This window comes from Pelophylax lessonae (genome assembly GCF_965119305.1).
Source record: "Pelophylax lessonae genome assembly, chromosome: 5".
In the NCBI taxonomy this organism is placed as follows: Eukaryota; Metazoa; Chordata; class Amphibia; order Anura; family Ranidae; genus Pelophylax; species Pelophylax lessonae.
The window spans coordinates 191,227,886-191,252,946 of record NC_138772.1 but is presented as its reverse complement, the minus strand read 5'-3'; the positions used below and the strand labels follow the sequence as shown (position 1 = coordinate 191,252,946).

The following is a 25,061-nucleotide window of genomic DNA, read 5'->3' as shown; positions in this document are numbered from 1 at the left end:
ATTCTGTTATGACCTACATACATCTGACATGGCCTGAAAAGATTTGCCATCAACAGATAAAATAATGGCAGCAGAAGAAGCATAAGAAAAGTATGACTGATGTGACAAATAAATGGCTAGATACAGTACTCTGGTATACTTGTGAAGCTAAAAAGCACATTTAATCAAAAACTATTGATGAGGGTTAGACAGAAGAAGGGAGGTGATTTTAGTGGGCAAAGTTACTCCCAAATTAATAAACTACTGTCCAATATTATCATCAATAGGATTGAAAAATATATATTTGTTCAAATAAAGAATGATATAGTTTTACCGAAACAGATTTTTTTGTTTTGGTGCCACATCCCTGAAAACAATTGAAGCAAAAAAAGGATAAATGGATGGGACTTTGGAGTCACCAAAGGATTACAACCACAACCATAACCAGTACAAAAGTTTATTTTACATCAGGATTAAGAACAATACAGATAAAAAAACATAAATCCCTTGCACATCTGAATCATCTGTATATACAATAACACGTGTACCCCAAAAACACCACACTAGAATGGAGTGTAGAAATGCACCCCGACGTGTTTCAACAAACATTGTTTTCTTCAGGGGGTGATGCACACAGGGTAGGGTAGGTTCTATAAAAGACCAATATATTAGCAAGACAGTATAGTACAAAATACAAGATTTCATATAATGCACTTTTTTTTCCGGTGCTGCATCATTTATGTAAACATTGTGAGTGGTTACACATTTTTTACTCTACTTATTTGGTATTTTTTATTCAGTGGTAATCTGTCCCTTGCATTTTCTCCCTCTTTGTATATGTATGGGTATGAGCCTCGCACTGTCCTAAGAGTTATGGATGTAGATACCCTTGATGCTGCTTGTACCTATTACTGTTAACCGTACAGTGGAAGAATAGAGAAAAATGGGGGGAGGTAACAACTCACATAAAAATTGCCGTTCTGAGCGGTTTGTATTCAGCTGCGGGTCTAACTTTCGCTGCTATGCCCTACGCGTTACGTCACGTTCACTCACGTGACTTCTCCTGGAGATCCCCTGAAAAAGTCACGTGAGCGATCGCGACGTTAACGCGTAGGGCATAGCACCGGAAGTGACGTACGGAACGCGGAAGTTAGACCCGCAGCTGAATATAAACCGCTCAGAACGGCAATTTTAAAGCGAGTTGTTATGATTTTTATTTAATAAATTGATCGGTTTGAATATACTACACTATATCGGCCCCTTATTTTGAGATCCGAGGTAGTACCGGAGGGCCCTCAACTCGGTCCAGATGAGGAGAAGTACACCACCATCCCTCCACCACATACACCCTAAGAAGGAGAAGAGGAGAGAACAGATCTTTTATAGATCTAAAAGGCGTCATACCTGAATATTTAAGGTGAACGTTTAGCACACCCACAGGTGAAGAGCACCACAGGGCACCCTCAACTATCACTAAGGTGTAAAGGTGGAAGAAAGTTCATAGAGATACCTGGAAGAGGATAATCAGCGCTCTATGTTTTTTGATACTTTGGGACACTTGAGCACTTTTTATTACATTTGGCACCTTATTTGATGTTGTATAATATAGCAACAGAATATTTTGGTTTAAAATTGCACTGAACACTTTATTGGCACATTTTTATATTTATGTAATTTCTACTGCACAGAATATCACGTTAAGCACTTCAGTGCCGGTTCACACTATAGCGTGTGCGGCGATCGCATGTAATATCGCAGTGCACTGCTCCTTCATTACATGCGATTGGATGTGCAGTGCGAATTCAGCCATACACTTTGTATGGCTAAATTCGCACTGCACCCGCTCAAAAGTCGCACATGACCCTTTTTTCAGCCGCATCAGGATCGGATCGCACAGTGGTTCACACTTGTGCGATCCGATCCTGTGCGAACTGTCAGATCGCACTGCGATATGCGATCAAACTGGGGGTGTCGTTAACATTTCATTGACACCCCCTGCGTATCGCATATGACAGTGTGAACTGCCAGATGTGCGTTTGCGATGCGGGAACAGGCTGCGAATTCGCAGCCTTCCCGCATCGCACAAGTGTGACCCGGCACTTAATATATTTGGTATATTTATTTACAGTCGGATATTTATATATTTTTTCCTTTATTGATATTGAACATCACCACTTGAGCACTATAATTATTATTGATATGTAGAATGTATTTGTTATCGGTTATTTGAAGACATATAGGAATTTTTTTAGAATTCTTTTTATATCTATTATCAAGTTTTGAATATTTTAAAATGATCACTCACATATTTTTATTAATACATTTTTTCACTACTATAAACAATACAATTAACCTTTGAAGCGCGGTACCTATCCCCATTTTTCTCTATTTTCTCCCTCTTGTTTCAGTTGTTACCTTTAAGGCCTTAGGGACATTGCATGTGCGAACTGGCTTTGTTATCAATGCTGCAAAAGTATGTATACATCTTATTTTTGCTCACGTTTGTGCATTATATGGAATCTTGTATTTTGTACTATACTATCTTGCTAATATATAGGTCTTTTAAAGAACCTAGCCTCTTGTGCATCACCCCCTGAAGAAGGCAATATTTGTTGAAATGCGTTGAGGTCCACTTCCACACTGCATTCTAGTGTGGTGGTTTTGGGGTACATGTTTTATTGCATATACAGATGATTCAGATGTACAAAGGATATATACATTTTTATTCTCTGCATTGTTCTTAATCTTGACGTAAAATAAACTTTTTTTTACGGTAGTAATTCTTTAATGCCTCCAAATTCCCATCCATTATCCTTTTTTTGCTTCAATTGATTTTTTGTGAATTTACAATAGTTTCATAGAGGGATGTGGCACATAAAACTGAGCCAATCTGTATGAATGTTGATCTACTAGTGATTGTAAACCTAATTTTATTTTATTTTTTAAAAGAATAAACATTTTATACTTACGAGCTCTGTGCAATACTAAGCCCCAATCCTCCGGTTCTCAGGTCATCCCACCAGTGCTCCTCCTCTTCTCAGTATGCCACCATACAAAGCCACTTCCTATTCCCGAGCCATGCTGTCTGTGCCTACTAACTCAGACTGTGCAGCTCAGTCCCGCCCCCTCGTCACGGGATTGGATTGACAGCAGGAGGAACCAATGGCTCCTGCTACTATCAATCTGCCCTGTGAGGACAGAGTGAGCAGAGAGAGCCTTTGTTCTTAAGCTTTGTTCTGGACTGAGATTGGGTTGGGATACGGTAAGTATAAGAGGGGACTGGGGTCTGGGAGCTGCACACAGAATGTTAATTACCAGAATGCATTAACCACTTAAGCCCCGGAAGATTTTACCCCCATTCCGACCAGGGGGTATTTTGCGATTCGGCACTGCGTGACTTTAACGGAGAATTGCGCGGTCGTGCGACGCTGTACCTAAACGAATTTGGCGTCCTTTTTTTCCCACAAACAGAGCTTTCTTTTGGCGGTATTTGATCACCTGTGCGATTTTTTGATCACGCGCTATAAACAAAAAAAGAGCGTCCATTTTGCAAAAATAGCAATATTTTTCCCTTTTTTTTATATGAAATTCCCCCCAAAAAAATGTAAAAATCAAAATTTTTTAAAATTTTCGGCCAATTTGTTTTATGCTACCTATGTTTGGTAAAAAAAAATCGCAAAAAGCGTATTTTGATTGGTTTGCGCAAAAGTTATTGCGTTTACTAACTAAGGGAAAGATTTTTGTCATTTTTGTTGGTTTTTTTTTTAACGCGTAATGGCGGCGATCTGCGTTTTTTTTTGCGGTACTGCGACATTGCGGCGGACAGATCGGACCCTTGACTGACATTTTTGACACTTTTGGGGTTACCAGTGACATTTCTACAGTAATCAGTGCTATACATATGCACTGTTACTGTAAAAATACACTGGTAGTGAAGGGGTTAACTTTATTTGAGAGGGAGGGGCTGTGTGTGTCCCTAGGGGCGTGATTATAACTGTGATTGGCTGGGGCTTCAGCTGTATGCAGAGTGATCAACGGATCTACATAGTAGATCCAGATGATCAGCTCTCATACAGCGAGGAGAATGACAGGCAGCTTGTTTACACAAGCTGCCTGACTTTCTCCCTCTCCCCCGCCGATCGCAGAGTGGCCGGCGGACATCGGGTCCGCCGGTCACACGCGCGGGGGGGTCCGTGACCATTTGGGAGCGGGAGCGCGCCTCCGGGGGCGCGCGCTCGCTCCCTAGACCCTCACAAGCTAGTGACGTAGCCCTACGTCACTTTGCCTGTGAGGGGCTGACCGCCGACGTAGATAGTCGTGCGGCGGTCGGCAAGTGGTTAAAAAAGAAGTATTGGATTGGCTCTAACACTGAGAACCAAGCGATCTAACACCACCGATAGCTCAGTTCTCACAGCTCCCTGAGCAGAGAGCTGGTGACTGTTAGTCACCACTGTCTGCTCTGCCTCCCCCTCCCTCACTGGATCGCTGGGCTGTGGAGGGGGCGGGAACGGCCGGCTCGCTGAGAGGCTGAGCCGGGTGCCAGTCGAGGCATGTGGGAAGATCCTGACCATATGGTTGTGATGCTTCCCAAGCCTGGACCAGCTTTATGACTTCAGCCAACAGCGGGCTTCAGCCAGCTGTCTGCTGAAAACGGGTCACAGGAGTGCAGAAAAAAACTGCACTCCTGTGATTAACAAGGTAAAAAAAAAAAAAAAAACTCTACCTTTACAACCACTTTAAATTCTCAAACATGAATTTCAGGAAACCTAACCTGTGCCCTGTGATTCCAGAGATTTTTATAAAGTATGTCTGTCAACATCTGCATGTAAAGAATACAAAGATACGGGCTGCAGGCCCAAGGAAGATCCAAAACAAAAAGTAGTTGACCGCACTCAGGATTAAGATGAAAACATGGAAGTGTTTATTCCTCACCACAGGTAACAAACTTGACAGTACATCACAGGAACAAGTACATTGATTGGAATTGGAACAAGGAATTGCAGATGCAGACATTCAAGCAGCGGACCTAATGATTGGGCATGAAAAGGTCAATGTTACTGACACTCCCTATTGCTCATTTAGTTTATCTTTGAGTTGCCCTCTAATAACTGAACCAAAACTCTAGCCAAACAGCTGAATTTAGCAATGAAATACAAATATGTTGGTATTTTACCCAAAAAACCCCCCAAAAAACTTAAAATTGCATGCAGCTGTTATTAGTTCAAATAACCCGGTGTAACGTTAACGTTGTAACCCCTGTGACATCCCTGAACTCGGCTACTAAATGTAAAAGCAACGGGTGTAATAAAATATAAATCACGGAGATCTCCGCTCTGTGATTTATATTTTCATAGACCCGCTGCCGCTTTTACATTTAGTAGCCGAGTTCAGGAATGTTACAGGGGTAGGAGCGGAGATGATTTCGTGTTGCAGCCGAGATGTTTTAATGTAACCGCGGCAACAGCTGATGCGGTGTAACGTTACAAAACACTACCCCGTGAAAATTCCCTACCCTCAGGAGCTTCGAGCATGCGCACTGCTAAGCTGCTCAGCTGTTCAATGACGTAGGTGCACCGGAAGTGACGAGGGTAGGGAATTTTCACCGGTAGGATTTTTTCACGGAACACCGGTCACCCTAATTAGTGAAGAAACGACTGTATACAGGGGTATCCGATATATATCATGCTTGACAAAATTTTGATGGCACCCAGATCACCGGTCTACAATCATTTAAATGACATTGCACTCTATTACATGAGAATGACACTCCCACACTAAGTCTGAATTTTTTGAGGTGCAAAAAAATTGTGCTATAGGTGTTAATAAAGACTCACAGTGCAGACATCTCCATGCTCGGACTTGATTTATGGTGCGCAGGGGAATATTTATCATAAAGACATGTTTCAGGTAGTTATACAATCAGTGTTTAAAAATCAATTTAACCATTCTCAATAAATACATACATAGACCAAAAACCCGCAGTTCTATTTAAAATGTTTTCAGTTCAGAAAGTGTAAAGAATAAATTATTAAGAGAAACAAAAAAAACAAACCTCTTTAATAGTAGCCTGAGGTACAGTATCTGGACCAATCTCCGAGTTTAAATAAATCAACGCATACAGGTAACCAGCTCTACCATACAATAACTCATCTGGAAGCTCAGGGTCTGTGCTCACCACTCCTCGGTGTAACTGCAGCAATCTGAGCAGGAAAAAAAAAGGGTAAAGACACAGGTATGTTTTCATTTTTTTTTTTAAAGAGTAAAAGGCATACAGTGACTTGGACAATGCAAACTTGATATAGTTTTTATTGAATGTCCAAAATAAAAAAAGTTTAAAGAGGCTCTATGGTCACAGCATACAATTATGAACTGTTATTTCAATGCTGATGTTATAAAATTAAATAGTTATCTTTGACAACTCAATATAAACTTACTTTAAAACTCTTCTTTCATATTATGAGTGCTGCATGTCTGCACTTTTTCCACAACTTTCTGTAGTTCCTGTATGCTTTGCATCTTCTCCTACTATTCTTACTTTCATTTTGAAAGGACTACATATCCCATGGTACCTTGTTACCTGCAAGCTCCCAGAGGTGTTCTGTTGGATTTGGGTCAGGCAAGTGTGGGGGCCATTCAATGGTATCAATTCCTTCATCCTCCTGGAACTGGCTGCATACTCCTCGCCACATGTGGCCAGGCATTTTTGTGCACCAGGAGGAACCCAGGACCCACTGCACCAGCTAGGGTCTGACAATGGGTCCAAGAATTTCATCCCAATACCTAATGGCAGTCAGGGTGCCATTGTCTAGCCTGTAGAGGTCTGAGCATCCCTTCATGGATTTGCCTCCACAGTCCATTACTGACCCACCACCAAACCAGTCATGCTGCATAATGTTCTCCACGGCTTTGCCACACCATTTACGTTAGTTACATGTGCTCAGGGTGAACCTGCTCTCATCTGACAAGCACAGGGTGCCAGTGGTAGACCTGCCAATTTTGGTGTTTAATGGCAAATGCCAATGGAGCTTCACAGTGCCGGGCAGTGAGCACAGGACCATTAGAGGACATCAGGCCCTCAGGCAAACCTTATGAAGTTTGTCTCTAGCTGTTTGGTAAGAGATATTCAAATCAGTGACCTGCTGGAGGTCATTTTGTAGGGCTCTGGCAGTGCTCATCCTGTTCCTCACTGCACAAAAGGAGCAGTCCTGGAACGGTCCTGCTGATGGGTTACAGACCTTCTACGGGCCTGTCCAGCTCTTCTAGAGTAACTGCCTGTCTCCTTCAATCTCCTCCAAGCTCTTGATACTGTGCTGGGAGACATAGCAAACCTTCAGGCAATGGCACATATTGATGTGCCATCCCGGAGGAGGTGCAACCTCTTTAGGGTCCAGGTTTAACCTCATGCTACCATTAGTGAGACTGACCCTAGCCAAATGCAAAACTAGCGAAAAACAACCTGAAGAGAGGAGTAGAGAAAAATAAATGTCAGTGTCCTCCCCCTGTAAAACCATTCCTGTTTTCAAGGTTTTCTCATTGTTGCCCATCTAGTGCACCTGTTAATTTCATTAACACCAAAGCAGCTAAAATTAACATTCCCCTCTGCTACTTAACTGACCAGATCAATATCCCAGGAATTGAATTGACTGTATGGTATACTCTGATTTAAAAAATGTTCCTTTAATTTTTTACTAGTGTATTTAACAAAAAAGGAAATTTTGCCTTTGTATAAGCAACAGATCCTGCAAAAAAAAAAACCACCGTGCACGTCTACAGATTTCCTTCAAGCAAAGCTGTTGTAATGTGGATAAATCCCCCATCTAATTCTTTTGATGACTTAATTACTTAAACTGCATTGTTCAGCACAAAGTGCCAGCTCCAGCCAACACACACACACTATGCCAGCTTCTGAAATCCCCCCTCCCAATGGGACGTTGTCTGCTTTTTAAGTAAAATCATTCTTCACCTCTCATTTCCATTAGCAGAAGCAGAACTGGTTAGAGGTAACATAATATATTCATGTCGCGTCCTGCCATGAGGACTTGTCCTAATGTAACTAACCTTGCAATAGGCTACAAATAAGACCTGCATCAATTTAACCACACTCTCATTAATATGCAGCACTGGGGAAATGAATGCATTTAGTCACATAATTAGCACAGTCAACAAAGAACACGTTCAATCAATCCAAATTAGGCAATAATAAATTACAAAACAACATTATTATGGATGCGAAGGTATGGTCCGTGTAGCTCCTTTCTCTGAATTAAAAACTGTTAATATCAGCTCACATCCTACAGTAAATCATATTCTGAACATAATTGGAGTCATAATCAAAAAAAGTGTGTACACTGCAGACATAGAATCTAATAATAATGGATAGAAAGTACAATTTGGATTACACAACCACTAGCTTATTAATACATATTCATACGCCTTTAACTTGAGCCAACAAAACAGCTTGGTGAGCCATCTTTGACTCGCAACATTTGCAGCGAATTTAATTCTATCATATGGTGTTATCACACATTCGATTATAAAAAGGATTTTTAGAACTTTACACCATGTCTAGGTTTGCATCAGATAAATCTCACCCTCAAGTTTTAATAAAATTAATTCTTTTTTTATAAAAATGGAAAGGTCCTGTAATCTTGTTTATAGTCATTATAGTAGAGTACTGAAGTATGCACGAGGGAGACCTACACTCGCTGTTCAAAAAAGGATGCATACCAAAAATCTTACATGGAACAAAAAAACATATGTACGTATACTTATTTATATACCACATTGATTAAAATCAGTGGTATTAAAATTATATTTTAACATATCTGTATAAATGTTACAGAATTGGTGACAACTACCCTTGAAAAAGGCTCAAGAGGAAGCCGAAACGCGTAGGGACAAACGCAGGAGAAAACTTTCTGACCAACAGAGATTTATCCTAAATTGTCACCAATTTCACATATGTCACGCAACTTTCTAACCATGGACACCTCTTCACTTGGGTCTATAACCCAACACTAATAACCATGTACTCACTTGTACCATATCTAATATAAGACATTAAATATCTTTATTTTTTATATAATTGATTTATCTGCACAATTATTACTTGCCTTTAAAGTCCCATCCAACTTGGCTTGAGGTACCAACCCCCTCACACATATCTTCCAGGGACGATGGCAAAACCCACACCTCTAATAGGCTGATAGTGATCAAAATTTGTATATGGTGAGCCATCTTTGACTCGCAACATTTGCAGCGAATTTAATTCTATCACATGGTGTTATCACACATTCGATTATAAAAAGGATTTTTAGAACTTTACACCATGTCTAGGTTTGCATCAGATAATTCTCACCCTCACGTTTTTAAAAAATTAAACATTTTTCATAAAAATGGAAAGGTCCTGTAATCTTGTTTATAGTAATTTTAGTAGAGTACTGAAGTATGCACGAGGGAGACCTACTGTAATGAAAAAAATAAAAGCAGGAACACGAAAATGATTTATAAAGAGGAAGTAAACTTCCATCTTTAAGCTTTACATAAAAGGTAAGCCTATAATAAAGCTTACTTATAGGTAGAGTAAATATCTTCTAAACATGCACTGTTTTAGGAGATATTAAAAAAAAAACACAAGAGAAGGGCGCACCGACCTAGTGCAATATCATAAGACATTTATTGAAAGATTAAAACACATGCCACACATAGTACTCACAAACATGTGCCAACGGTGAGCATGGGAAAGATGTATTTTTGTGATCTGAATACCTCCAGAAAATAAGTACTTTTCGATAAAGCGTCTGTGGTGACGATACTGACGCGTTTCAAGGGAGAACTCTCTTCATCAGAGCCCTCTAATGGCTCTGAAGAGGGTTCTCCCTTGAAACGCGTCAGCCTCGTCACCACAGACCCCTTCCAGTCCTGCTTTATCGTAAAGTACTTCTTTTCTGGAGGTCTCCGGATCACAAAAATACATCTTTCCCATGCTTACCGTTAGCACATGTTTGTGAGTACTATGTGTGGCATGTGTTTTAATCTTTCAATAAATGTCTTATGATATTGCGCTACGTCGGTGCGCCCTTCACTTACATTTTTAGGTTTACAGTTTGTATGGATACCCATCATCCTGAGAGGGCGGCAAGATCCTAGAAGCCATTTAAACAGCTGTCCTTTTTACACAGCACTCAAGCGAAGGAGACGGTATTTGTCTTGTTTAGGCGATATTTACTGACCTAGCAGCCAGTTACATCACTGGCGCATGTGCTCTGAAGGAACTGCCATCTGTGCCATTTCTTCAGAGCAGTGTGCTGTGACTGGCGGCTACATGGCAGAGTAATGTCATCACGGCTCAGGCCAGTCAAAGAGCCAGAGCAGAAGGAAGACCGGGTATCGATGGGCATTGCATCGCTGGAACGCTTCGTTTCAGGTAAGTTCAACATAATGTGCTAGTATGCGATGAATATTAGCACATTTTGCCTTTGCCTTGCAAGTTAAATAAAAAAGTGCAGCAGTTTACAACCGCTTTAAATATTTTCAGAAATATTAAAATGTATGTGACCTTGCAATGCAGTCCTTGGATTCTGCTTGGTTTTGTAGCTTGTGGTGGACTACAGCTCCGACAGCAAGAGGTCCAGCATCCCCACAAAGGAAAGTAACTCTTCTGCCATTCAAGTTCCTCAAGACTCTTTTCACATAATCAAGAGAACGCTGCAAATAGGTTTGATCTGGAGTGACACGGTACAGTTGCAGGTACAAAAGAGCTACGCCTACAAAAGAAAATGTTTTGCAAAAAAAAAAAAAAATTATATAGGATACAGTATATATATATATATACACACACACACACACACACACACACGTACATACACGTGTATATATATATATATATATATATATATACACACACACACACACACGCGTACGTACATACATACACACGCACATATAATAGGCAAAAACAGACAGCACAGCTACTGTATATTGAAGATATCCCGGACAATTTTAACCCTGAGAATGCACTGTAGCACATCTGAAGGAAACATCTTTACATATTCAGGCCAATGCTAACCTACAAAAACAACCTGGAGTATATCTAAGCCAGTACTAACCTGAAGAACCAACCTAGCATATATCCAGGACAGGGGGACCCTAGAGAACAATTTGAATTTAAGACAGTAATAACCTTGAGAACCCCTTTGGAATATTTCCAAGACAGTGCAAACCTAGAGAACTCACCTGGAGTATACCTAAAATAGTACTAATCTAGAAAACCGACTCGGAGTATATCCAAGAAAGCAATAACCGAGAACTTGTCTGGAGCAAATACTAGAAAAAAGCCAAATCTTCAAAACTCATCTGATGTATATCCAAAACAGTGCTAACCTGCAAAATTCATCTAGACTTCTAGAGTAGTTCCAAGACATTGTTAACCTAGAGAACTTGAACTATATCCAGGACATTGCTAACCTAGAGAACTCATCTGCACTATATCTAGGGCATTGCTAACCTAGAGAACTCACCTGCACTATATTCAGGACAATGCTAACATAGAAAACTTACCTGCACTATATCCAGGACATTGCTCACCTAGAGAACTTCCCTGCACTACATCCAGGGCATTGCTCACGTAGAGAACTCCCCTGCACTATGTCCAGGGCATTGCTCACGTAGAGAACTCCCCTGCACTATGTCCAGGGCATTGCTCACCTAGAGAACTCCCCTGCACTATATCCAGGGCATTGCTCACCTAGAGAACTCCCCTGCACTTTATCCAGGGCATTGCTCACCTAGAGAACTCCCCTGCACTATATCCAGGGCATTGCTCACGTAGAGAACTCCCCTGCACTATGTCCAGGGCATTGCTCACCTAGAGAACTCCCCTGCACTATATCCAGGGCATTGCTCACGTAGAGAACTCCCCTGCACTATGTCTAGGGCATTGCTCACGTAGAGAACTCCCCTGCACTATGTCCAGGGCATTGCTCACGTAGAGAACTCCCCTGCACTATGTCCAGGACATTGCTCACCTAGAGAACTTCCCTGCACTATGTCCAGGGCATTGCTCACGTAGAGAACTCCCCTGCACTATGTCCAGGGCATTGCTCACATAGAGAACTCCCCTGCACTATGTCCAGGACATTGCTCACCTAGAGAACTTCCCTGCACTATGTCCAGGGCATTGCTCACGTAGAGAACTCCCCTGCACTATATCCAGGGCATTGCTCACATAGAGAACTCCCCTGCACTATATCCAGGGCATTGCAAACCTTGAGAACTTACCTACACTATTATCCAGGGCATTGCTAACCTGGAGAACTCACCTGCACTATATCCAGGGCATTGCTAACCTACAGAACTCACCTACACTATTATCCAGGGCATTGCTAACCTAGAGAACTTACCTACGCTATTATCCAGGGCATTGCTAACCTAGAGAACTCACCTGCACTATATCCAGGACATCGCTAACCTAGAAAACACACCTGGAGTATACAGTATCCAAGACATTGCTGACCTAGAGAACTCACTTTCACTAAATTCAGGACATCACTAACCTAGAGAACCCACCTGGAGTATATAGTGTCCAAGACATTGATAACCTAAAACCGGACCTCCAGTACATCCAGAACAGTACTAATCTAGAGAACTCACCTGGACTATTTCCAATACATTACTAACCCCATGTGAAGTGCTAACAAGCAAGTTAGTAAGAATTTAGGGACTCCACTTGGAGAATATCGAAGAAAGTAATAACATGGAAAACCCACCTAGAGTATATCCAAGATGGGACTAACCTAGAAAACCCACCTAGGGTATATTTAGGACAGAGCTAACCTAGAGAACCCACTTGGAGTATATCCTACTATAGAGTACCTGTCCAGAGTATATTCCAGACAGTAAAACCCTAAAGAACCCACCTGTGTATCCTGTGTAGGCAGAAACATCATGAGGGTCTGCGGTCTTTAGTCCTTCTTCCATTTGCTGAAGCAAGTCACTGATTTTCATTTGGATGCGTTCTGTGAAACGTCCTGTGATCTGTGTGAGAATAGAGTTTAATTAAAAAAAAAACACACTTTATAAAAGTCTATGCAAACAATCCCGGATTGTGTCTAAATCATAAGTGAGGCAAGCCCCACATTTGATTAAAGATACAGTATATACAGTATAGGACTGATGTTTATCTATATTAGGAACAATAGTATACAAACCCATGTATTATAAAGTACATCAAATTGCTGCAATAAACTCGCCCTACTACATAGATTTACAACAAAATTTGAGCCAAAAAGAACAAAAAAAAAAATGAATAGTCAATTAAAAAAAAAGGTAAAATAAAAAAAAAGCAGGTTTGCTTTAATATTCATCTTCAACCCAGAGCTGTGATCTGCAGCACTTCTTTTCCACAAAAAGATGTCTTCGTTCTGATGGCTAACATCATTCTACCCACTCTCCCTGAGGACAGGCTTTCCTGGACCCACCCAGTCTGTGATTGGCCAGTGAAAGGACAAGAGGTACAGTGAGAAGATCATCTCTATGCCACTATCAGAGGATTCCGGGCGCGTTGTTGCAGACCCCGCAGGGTGACCCACGTCCGCGGCGGCCGAATCAGATTTAAGATCTGATGAGACAGATGAGGCAGGGGAAGGCGGGGGGTGCTTTTTGCTAGCCTGTCGCCCAAAGACCACCTCCATCCTGGACACAAAGAACTCCAGGACTGCCGTCAGTGCATTGATGGATGGTTGGGACCCAGAGGGCGCTGCAGTCTCAGAGAGGGGATCAGCTGGAGAAATTTGCTCCAAAAACACTCCATGAGTCACCAGGGGGATCCCACAAAAAGTGTAAAACACTGCAAGGGACAAACCCCACCATGCTGGCAGCACCACCCGGCACCAGGAACAAGCACAAAGCGATCCTCAGCAGAGGGAGGAGAGATTCCCACCAGTATAAACTGCACTCTACGCGTGGCGATCAGGAAGTGAAAGGATCCATGAGTCAATACCAGGGGATGAGGAGGGGCTCCAACCACCGAAATCGCCACCAACAGGGCTCAACTGTCGTGGCCGCCGCCACCGCTATTTCAACGGCAAACAACCGCAAAATGGCTGTCGGACTACACAAACATGGCCGCCATGTATAGAAACACATAGGCTACAACAAAATGGCGGCTTACAGGGACCAAGGAGGGAACCCAGGCCTCAAGGACAGACCAAGGCAGGACAGGGGGCCCTGGCAGGAGCCCCTCACAAGGTACAACCCCCCCCCCGCACAGTCAATCGCCCGGCAGCGCGCTCCCCTCAGCCCCTATTATCCAGCATAGCGACCTGCCCCCACCCCAGGAGGTAGACCAGACCACCCAAACAGCCCCAACATATGTGGGGGGGGGTAGGATGGGGGACAGTTACCAAACCACCCTGGGGGAGAGGGGGGGCAGCTACTCACCATACCAGGAACCAGACGGGCACCGCTCGGGACAGAATCCCTCTCCATCAAAATGGGGGGCTGTCGGCCAGGAGGAACGCTGCGACTCGGGCCAAGACCTCGCAAGGAGTTTACCTCGCAGGCCAGCCCCCGTCCAGTGGGGCAATGTCGTGGCCAACCTAGCGCTGAGCTGAGGTCTGTGCTTGCACTCGTTGGCCAGACTGAGGTGACTACTGGATCTAGATTATCCAGCCCGTCGCCCAGTCCAGAAAAAAAGTTAAGTGCTGTGAATACTTTCTGAATGCACTGTACAACAAGAGATGGTCAGAGGTGTTGTTGGAGACTGGGACCATGCTTTGGAAGACAGCCTGAATACCCATGAGACTGCAGGAGATCACTGCTACGACAGCCCTGCATAAGTCAACACTTCTACATGTGCTCTCACTACAGCCCTCCTACGCATCACTTTTGTCACATTCCAAATAGATCTTTGTAAGATCCATTTTTAAAAACAAAAAAATAAAAAATTTAGAAAAAGAAAAAAACAAGGTATGGACAGTACAGAAAGATATTGTGAAAGATAGCCCAAACCAATAACTTCTAGAAGCCAGCCTTGGGCCTCATTCACGTGACTAATAAGCAGATCCTTGCAGACAGCTGTGGCAAGTAAAGGCCCGTACACACGTAGCAATTGTCGGCCGTAAATATTCGGCCACCGACCGATTGGCCGATTGTCGGCTTGTTAGTGTGATGCTTCCGACAACCGACTGCGACTTTTCGGCCGAACAGAATCTGGTGTGCAGGCATTAAAATTTTTGTTGGCCGTCACCAGAACGGCCGATTGTTCGCCAGTCAGTACAGAATTCGGCCGATAAACAGCAGATGAGCAAGACTGGGCATGCTCAGAGAAGAAAAAACACACGGAAAGTTAACCATCACATGACATCACTTCTGCAGTCGGCTGTTGTTGGCTGACAAAATTCGTGTGCAGTCTTTAGCACTTTTCACCCGACAGGACAGCACCGGACAAAAGATGGCCGATCGTTCGGCCGACATTCGGTACGTGTGTACGGGGCTTTAGTCTGTACAAAGCAATCGCAGGCTGTTAGGCACGGTGGCTATCTGTATGCAGGATGGATACAAATTGATATTTTTTGCAAAAAAAAAATAAAAAAAATAAAAAAAATAAGTTTTTGTTTAAATAGAATTCATTTTAATAAAATGCTTTTTGGAGTAAAAATCTATCTTAAGACAGTTTTCTTTTTAAGATACATTAATAATTTAATTTATTCAGCATGAAATGAAGCTCAGTTATGTAGCATGAGGCTGTATATTCTACAATATTTAAATTTTTGGTTAACTTATTCAATGCTCAGCTCTGCAAGCTGAGATAACATGCACTGCATTGATGCATTCGCACAATTTCACACTAACTACCAGCAAGAATGAGTCCTTACATTTAAAGAGCACCTGTCATTTCAGATCCATCATGGCAGCGCCTGTTAGCGGGGCATCCACTCACGTGTTTGCTGCCACGTCCCTCACCTTGTGTCACTGCCGCATCACCAGCCTTCCCAAAAGTGAATGGGACTGTCGGTGAGTCAACAGCGGGTCTGAAACGACAGTTGCTCTTGAAAAATTAGGATTTCAATCGAGTTGATTTAAATCAAGCTTTTTTTGCAAGTGATTTAAATTGTGGTTTAAATCAAATCCACTTTGTCTGCATGTATTCGCACACCCAGCGGTTACCTGCGGCTAGGGACAGATAACCGGCGCTGGACGCTATCTGTCTTCACCAAGGGCCAGTCATCTGTCTCCAGCCTTAGTGCTGGATGTGTAGACAGCCATGGTGCTGGACAGCCAGTCATTGCTTTGTACAGGCCCCCCAGCTGCAGCTGTCCACAACCACCACGCACTACCCAGATGTATGATTGAGGCCTTAGAGCAGTGATGACGCACCCCAGATGTTTTGGAACTACATTTACCATGATGCTCATGCATTCTGCCGTGTAGTTGAGCATCATAGGAAAAGTAATTCCAAATCATCTAGGGTGCCAAGGTTCGCCATCACTACCTTAGAGCTAATTCACATGAGTGCCCTGGCCATACATCACCCAGATCAGTGAATTTCCTGCAGCAGGTACTTACATTTTGCTGTGGCTGCTCAGCCTTTACAGGTCATTGAAAAGCTCTCCAGCTGCACATGGAGTGATTTTCTACACCCAATTAAAGTGTTACTAAACCCAGGACCCTGCATTCACTATATCTGGTCTCCCACAGTACACAAAACATGGAAATGCAAATGTTTTAATAAATATAAACTGCTAAATAGTACCTTTTCTCATCAGCAGTATATAGCAGTCTTATGACTTCTAGCAGTGTCTGGTTAAAGCCTGTAGGAGGAGTTTTCATTCTCCCCTGACTGTCCCATGAGGCTGCAAGACCCCCGACCCTCTGTCTGGACAGTGCAATACACACTACACCCTAGCAATACACACTAAACTGAGCATGTGCAGCTTTCCCACAAGGCTCAGTATTATCAGAATATGGACTGTGGAAGAAGAAGAGGATCAGAGAAGACAGGATCAAACAGCCTTTTTACACAATGCACAGGAATAACCCTCTTAGGCTCCACAGTGAGTATAGCATGCATGTTTTACTGCATATTCACATTGATTTAACTGTTGTGGGTTTAGTAAAAATGTAAAGTGGTTGTAAACCTAAACATATACCCAGTGAAGTGACTGGCCTTGTGTGATACATATAAATTAAACAAATCCTCCTACATAAGTTGTGCCTATTTACCTGCAGCATTCTCTTCTCTACATCTGTTCAAAGTGGTGAATTATAAAGCTTGTCTGAGTTCAGAAAAAAGGGGATGGAGAGCAAGGACAGCTCTGAGAGCTGATTGGAGGGAAGGGACACACCCCCCACCACTCAGCTTACAGGAACAGATCTGAGGCTGTCAATCTACTTGAGATACCTCCCCCTTTCACATTTTTTTTCTCTTGGTATCATTAAAACTTTTCAGAAGTCACTCATGGAGACAGCAGAGGAACAAAGAAGAGAACAGAAATTACACTTAGTGCTCTTAACTGAGACAAGTACACACTATAGATATATATGCATTGCTTTATTCATATTTTATGTCTGAGGTTTACAACCACTTTCACTTCTTGCCGACCACCCCAAATACATTTACTGGGGAGCGGAGGCTCCTGTGCGCAGAATCACTTCCAGGTCTGGGGCACGCACATGTGCCGCCGGCAACCCGCTCCCGCTGTGATTGGACACCCTGGGCCCCTACTGATCGTTTGAGGCACAGGCAGATCTGCCTATGTAAACAAAGCAGATCACCATTCTGTGACAAGGGAAGGTAGAGATCCTGCGTTTCTGCTAAGCAGGAACATGGATCTCTGTCTTCCCACAGTACAAGCACCTCCCCCCACATAGTTAAAAAGCACTCCTTAGGAGCACATTTAACCCTTTGATCACCCCTGACGTTAACCCCTTCCCTACCAGTGTCATTAGTACAGTGACAGTGCATATTTTAAGCACTAATCACTGTATTACTGTCACTGATTCCAAAAAGTGTCAGTTAGTGTCCGATTTATCTGCCGCAATATCGCTGCACAAGTCGCTGATCGCTGCCATTTACTAGTACAAAAATAAATAAATAAATAAAAACTCCATAAATATATCCCTAGTTTGTAGAAGTGATAAGTTTTGCACAAACCCAATCAATATATGCTTATTGGGATTTTTGTTACCAAAAATATGTAGCAGAATACATATTGACCTAAATTGATGAATAAATTGGATTTGTCACTTTTTTTTTTTTTTTTTTATATCTTTTATAGTATAGTAGAAAAGCAAAATGCTCTAGAATTTCCTGGTAGAGGGCTGCGCTGACTTTGGACTTGATAAAACACAGTGGACCAACACCAGCAGATGACATGGATCCCCAAATCATCACAGGCTGTGGAACATTTTGCATTTCATTTGGAAATCAAGGTCCAAGAGTGTGGAGAAAGAGTGGAGAGGAACAGAATCCAAGTTGCATGAGGTCCAGCATAAAGTTTTCACAGTCAGTGATGATTTGCTATCTTGGCATTTCATGGCCTTCAAAACTGTGATAGGTAGTAAGGAGTGAAATCAACAATTTACGCCCTTAGAAAGCCTGAAGGTGGCGATTGGTTTTCGGGGTCCTGTACGTGGCTAGACTGTCGAAAAGTCTCACAAATGGGGTATCCCGGTACTCAGAAGCAGCATAATGTATTTTGGGGTGTCATTTCACATATACCCATGGCATGTGTGAGCAATATATCATTTAGTGACAAGTAAAACAAAAAAAAAAAAGAAATAATTTTCCTGAAACTTGTGCCAAAATATAAAATATTCCATGGACTCACCATGCCTCTCAGCAAATAGCTTGGAGTGTCTACTTTGCAAAATGGGGTAATTTGGGGGGGTTTTGTGCTATCTTGAAATCTCAGGGCCTCTGAAACTGTGACAGGTAGTGCAGAGGTAAAATAAGCAATTTACGCCATTAGAAAACCTGAAGGTGGGGATTGGATTTCGGGGTCCCGTCCACAGCTAGGCTCCCCAAAAGTCTCACACATGTGGTATCACTGTACTCGGGAGAAGCAGCAGAATGTATTTTGGGGTGTCATTTCACATATACCCCTGGCATGCGTGAGCAATATATCATTTAGTGACAACTTTGTGTAAAAAAAAAAATAATAATAATTTTCCCAAAACTTAGGGCAAAATATAAAATACTCCATGGACTCAATATGCCTCTCAGCAAATAACTTTGGGTGTCTACTTTCCGAAAAGGGGTCATTTTGGGGGTGTTTGAACTGTCCCGGCATTTTATGCTTAATCTTAGCCACACATCACCCACTCTTCTAACCACTTAAAAACCAAGCCTTTTTTGGGACTTTTTGTTTACATAAAAATATATATACATTTTTTTTTTTTTTTTTTTTTTTACAAGAAAATTTCTTTGAACCCCCAAAACATTATATAATTTTTTTTTTAAGAAGAGGCCCAACAGAACAAAATGGTGGATGTTGCAATTTTTTTTGTCACACAGTATTTGCGCACATATTTTCCAAACGCAATTTTGCGGGAAAAAAAACACTTTTTTTATATTTAATGCAGAAATACACTATATAATTCCGAATTGTTTGGTAAAATTTAAAAGATATTATGCCGAGTACATAGACACCAAACATGCCATGCTTTAAAAATTGCACATGCCCACATTGCAGCGGCAACAATCTACGTACGGTTTTAAAAGCCTTTAAAATTTTTTACAGGTTACCACTTTGGACTTACAGAGGAGGTCTACTGCAAGAATTACTGCCCTCGACCTGGCGTTCGCGGCGATACCTCACATGCATGGCGCAATTGCGGTTTACATATGACACTAGGCCAACGCTTGTGTGCGCATTTGCGCGCAAGCACGTGGGGACAGGGGGGCTTGATTTTTTTTTTTTTTTGATTTTTTATGTTATTTTGACACCTTTCCTTTCATTTTTTTTTTTTAAATCATTTTTATTGTTATCACAGTGAATTTAAATATCCCCTATGATAGCAATCTGTAGTGACAGGTACTCTTTTTTTAAAAAAATTGGGGTCTTTTAGACTCCAGATCTCTCCTCTGACCTTAACACATCTGACCACACCAAAATTGGTGTGATAAAATGCTTTCCCAATTTCCCAATGGCGCTGTTTATTTCTGGCGAAACAGAAGTCATTAAATGCTCGTAGCTTCCGGTATCTTAGGCCATAGAGATGATTGGAGCCATTCTCATCTCCAATCAGCTCTATGGTTAGATAACTGAACCACCGACTGCACTTTCGGGTTAACCGGTGGGACAGGAGAGCCCGAGAAAAAACACAGAAGGCGTTACTGCATGTAAAAGCAGTATAGCAGCCAATTATCTGCTAGGATTGCTTTTACATGTAAGCCGACCGCTGGCTGTAAAAAACGATACCAAGGTGATGCCTAAATCTGCAGGCATCATCCTGGTATAACCTCTCAAAGTCCAGCAACGTAACAGTACATTGCTGGTCCTTGTTTGGCATATATTGTAGTTTTTTTTTTTTTCATGCAGCCTGTGGGCTGAACAAAAAAAAGAGAACCTAACAGAAATCACCACAGGAATATTGTGTAGTATACACACCATTAACCGCCCAACAACCAAACCCACTGATTTAATGGTGGGTATACATGACAATATTCCACGTATACCTAAAGGTATTTTAACTGCAGTGGAGAAATCAACCTACCACAGCTGCTGCCATCAAAGGTATCCATATATGCTGAGCGCAAACGCTGTTTGTGTCAGAATATATAAAATCAGTGTGGCAGCCGACGGATACCTGCAAGAGAAACAGGTTAACAAAAGAATGAAAAACAAAGTACAGTAAAAGTACAATAGGAAGTGTAGAACAACATAAAAATAACTTAGACGACAACTATTTTTGGCTTTTTTAATGTTTTTTTTGTAATTTTTATTTTATGTTTTTATGTATTTTTTTTTTTTTTACACTTTTTTTTTTCTTCAACGTTAGAGTTCCAGGTTCCAGGATAGGGTCTCTTAAAATGACGATAGCCATCGAACATCTTTTGAGACCCTGTGTAAATGTGCCATAAACTGTGCCGTGCTGTACCCTACGCTAATAATCCACTAGTGTGTGGTAGCGATGGAAACAGTCACCGTGGCAAAGACCAGGTCGGTCAAGACAGTCAGGAAAATAATTATGGGTGTCACGCCTAAATCCGCGCTTGCTGCAGACACGGCATCTTTTTTGGGGGTATTTTTGGGTAGGGGTACTCGGGAGGAATTCCGGAAAATGCCTCTCATGCAGCCGGCTCACTGCATCTGGTTGGGGAAGTTGGGCAGGAGCACCGGCTGGATACAGAAGGGCTCTGATTATCTCTTCTTGGAATTGAAAGAAGGATAATGTTCCGGCAGACGTTTTGTATAAGACAAAAGGCGTTGTAAATAGCCAATTGAAATAGGTATACAGACACTTTTTTGTACCAGCGTCTGGCCTTACGGGCAATTAAGTACGGTCCCATCATCTGATGGTAGTCCACCCCTCCCATTTTACGGTTATAGCCGTGGACACAGAGGGGCTTCTCAACAACAACACCGGTGACCGTAGTTATTTAGACTGCCGTGTCTAGGTGAATGGAGGACAGAAAGAAAACGTTCCGTTTGTCCCTCCCATCACTGCAAGCAATTCATCGCACCTCAAGCAGGCTCTCTCTCCCCGGACTCAGTGGGGCATTTACTAGCCATTGGGGGAAGCCCCGTCGATTAGATCGCACGGTGGCACAAGCGCCAATTTGCAATTGAAAGAGGTATCTAAAAAGTGGCACGCTTGAAAAAAATTGTCTACGTACAAGTGGTACCCCTTTCCGAATAAGGGTGACACCAAGTCCCAAACTACCTTACCGCTGCTCCCTATGTAGTCTGGGCAGTCGGGGGGCTCCACAGTGCTATCTTTTCTCTCGTAGACACGGAATCTAACTGTATAACCTGTGGCCCTGTCACAGAGCTTTTACAGTTTGACCTCGTATCTGGCACGCTTGCTGGGGAGGTACTGTTTCATAGCAAGGCGGCCAGTAAACTTTATCAGGGACTCGTCAATGCAGACATCTTGTTCGGGGGTAAACAAGGCTGCAAACCGCTGATTGAAGTGGTCTACGAGGGGCCGAATTTTGTGGAGCCGATCATATTCAGGGTCTCCCTGAGGACGACAGAGTTCATTGTCGTTAAATTGCATGAACCAAAATATTTGTTCGTATCGAATCCTGGACATAGCAGCAGAGAACATGTGCATTTGATGAATTGAGTCAGTGGACCAATGTAACCGCAATTCATTCTTTTTTGTAATGCCCATGTTGAAGGATAGGCCCAGAAAGATTTTAAAATTGGGAATCGTTATAGGGGTGAATCTGAGTTGGCGGCGATGAATTGATGTGCGTATAAATTTGATTGATCCACAATAGATCTGTAAAGATCTTCAGTGAAAAACAGCTCAAAAAAGTTAAGGGGATTAAAACCAGCTGTTTCCACTCGAATTCCGGGTTGGGCAGTGAATAGGGGGAAGTACTGGTGCTGTAGAAACTGTGGGCTGCCAATTTGGATATGCCAGCGCTTCATTGAGGACATTATGGGCTCTACGGGCCTGTCTTCGAATACGCGGTGGCTGCGGGCCACTACTCGTGCTAGCCACTGCACCAGCTTCAACTGCACTTATGGGACTTGCCACGTCACCAAGTCTTACTGCAGTGCTGGTTTTACTAGGTCCAGGGTGTACTAGGCCCCTCGTGCTTGCCAGATCACAAGAAGTGTGAGCGGCACTAGTACTGGCACTCTGCTGCATACGAGAAACATCCGGTTCTTGCATCTCAGCAACTCCAGAATGGGGTCGGGTATGCCTTACCTTAGCAGGGACCACTCCATCGTCGGAGCTATCTGTCAGGGAGCCGCTGCGGTCTACAGGTTCATATACTGACCCTGATTCTGCCAGTGAGGCTTCTCCATCGCTCTCATCTGACATGGCCAGTATACTGTAAGCCCCTGCACTACTGTACCAACTTTTGGACATTTTAGTAACTAGATTTACCGGTACAGTAGTGTAACAGGTAAAAAAGCACCTGGTTGTCAAGGACTATTTGGTCCCTACAAAAAAAAAAAAAAAACTGCTAGTGCTAGCAGAGATCAGGCCTGACTCTGCTAACGCAGCAGTTTTGTGTGATTTGTGTTTTTTGGAAGTGACAGTAATCTATTGATTACTGCACTTGCCTGGGTAGGGTGGGCTGGGCGGAGGGGCTAAACGCAGGTGCTGGCAGGAATCAGTGCTGATTGTGCAAACACTGCGTTTTGGGAACACGAAATGATGGGAACGCTAGTATAGTTCTGATCAGATCAGATATTGATCTATTCAAACACTATACTAGTAATGGAGGTGTGTGTGTGTGTGTGTGTGTGTGTGTGTGTGTGTGTATGTGTGTTAGTGTACTTGACTCTAACTGATGCTAAATAACGGTGGTGTGGTGGGATCCTAACGCTAACTAGCCTAAGTAGCGTCACCCGTGACACTAATATAGTGATCGGTAATCACTGTATATAGTGAACACTGTGACAGGGCAGTGAAGGGGTTAACTGGGGGAGATCAAGGGGTTAAACCTTTATAGGGGATGTATGGCGGGTGGCCTAAACCTATTTGGGCCTAGCGCAAATTAGGGTCACAAGTGACACTAATATAGTGAGCAGTAGTTATCTGATATACTGTATATATTAGTGCACTGTGTGATAGGGAGTGAAGGGGTTAACTGGGGGAGATCAAGGGGTTAAAAGTTTATTAGGGGATAGATGGCGGGTGCCCTAACCCTATTTGGGCCTAGCACAATCGCAAATTAGGGTCACAAGTGACACTAAATACAGTGATCAGTATTTACCTATATACTGTATTTAGTGCACTGTGTGATAGGGAGCGAAGGGGTTAACGGGGGGTGATCAAGGGGTTAAAACTTTATTAGGGGATAGATGGCGGGTGCCATAACCCTATTTGGGCCTAACGCAAGCACAAATTAGGGTCACAAGTGACGCTTATACAGTGATCAGTAAAAGATCTGTATACCACTGTATATAGTGTTCACTGTGAGGGGTTTGGGGGGTGATCAAGGAGTTAAATGTGCCTATGTGAGGAAGTGTCAGTGTAGTGCTTGGTGGAACTCACGTTTTTGATGCTTCTTCTTCTCCTGGAACCGAAAGGGCTCCAGGAGGGAAAATTACATCACTTCCCCTGCCTGTGTTTACATTACACAAGCAGGGGACCTGATGCCATTGGCTAGAACCGATCACCAGATCCAGACCAAAAATCATTGGTCTGCATCTGGTGACTGATCGATTCTCAGCCGAATCAGACCAGGATCGGCTCGCAGGGAGCGCGCCCTGCGAACCGTGATCGCGCCTGACGTAGGTCTATGTCGCTAGACCTACAAGAGCCGCTTTGCCGCAGTACTGTCAATGTAAGCAGTCGGCAAGTGGTTAAAATGATCAGATAACAAATCAAATATATTTTATTTCCCTTCTCTTTGATTTGGATTGAATGCAGTCAAACTGAGTCGATCGGCTGTGGACGAAACATCATAGATTGTGCTACATTGATCAGCAGCACTAAGATACTTAATTCGTGAAATTGATTGTATTTTGATCAATCAGATTATAGGACACTGAGATATGATCAATAACCCATGAAAGAATCTTCCAACTAGATGTTGAAATCCACTTCCCTGCGTGTTTTATATCAACCAACCAAATGTGCATTCGACTACAGATCAATTATTCCTATCAGGATCGGAAAATAAATCCATCATTTATCAAAGCATGTATGCCCACCATAGAGCCCACTATACACAGTACTATCTGGCCATACAACCTATGCAGTGATGAGCTGGGACATGTCCAGGGTAGGATCAGAGCCCACCAGGAAACTGTCACCTGTACCGATCAATCATATGTGGCTAGGACAATTCCAGCCCCCATGTAGTATATACCTTATATAGCCACTTCAAGACCGCAATATGTAATTACGTATACAGTATCTCACAAAAGTGAGTACACCCCTTTTGT

At 42.7% G+C, this 25,061-nt stretch overlaps 1 protein-coding gene across 1 annotated transcript in view; it reads right to left on the bottom strand.

Annotated features, from left to right (window-relative positions):
• The window catches only part of LANCL2 (LanC like glutathione S-transferase 2), a 100,573-nt gene that overhangs the window by 60,358 nt on the left and 15,154 nt on the right, over nt 1-25,061 (bottom strand). Inside the window, exons 2-4 of the mRNA XM_082259852.1 lie at nt 12,897-13,014; nt 10,538-10,745; nt 6,032-6,179 (exon numbers count right to left, since the gene is read on the bottom strand). Of these exons, the coding sequence (XP_082115978.1) occupies nt 6,032-6,179; nt 10,538-10,745; nt 12,897-13,014 (474 nt within the window). The remainder of the gene's footprint in view (nt 1-6,031; nt 6,180-10,537; nt 10,746-12,896; nt 13,015-25,061) is intronic.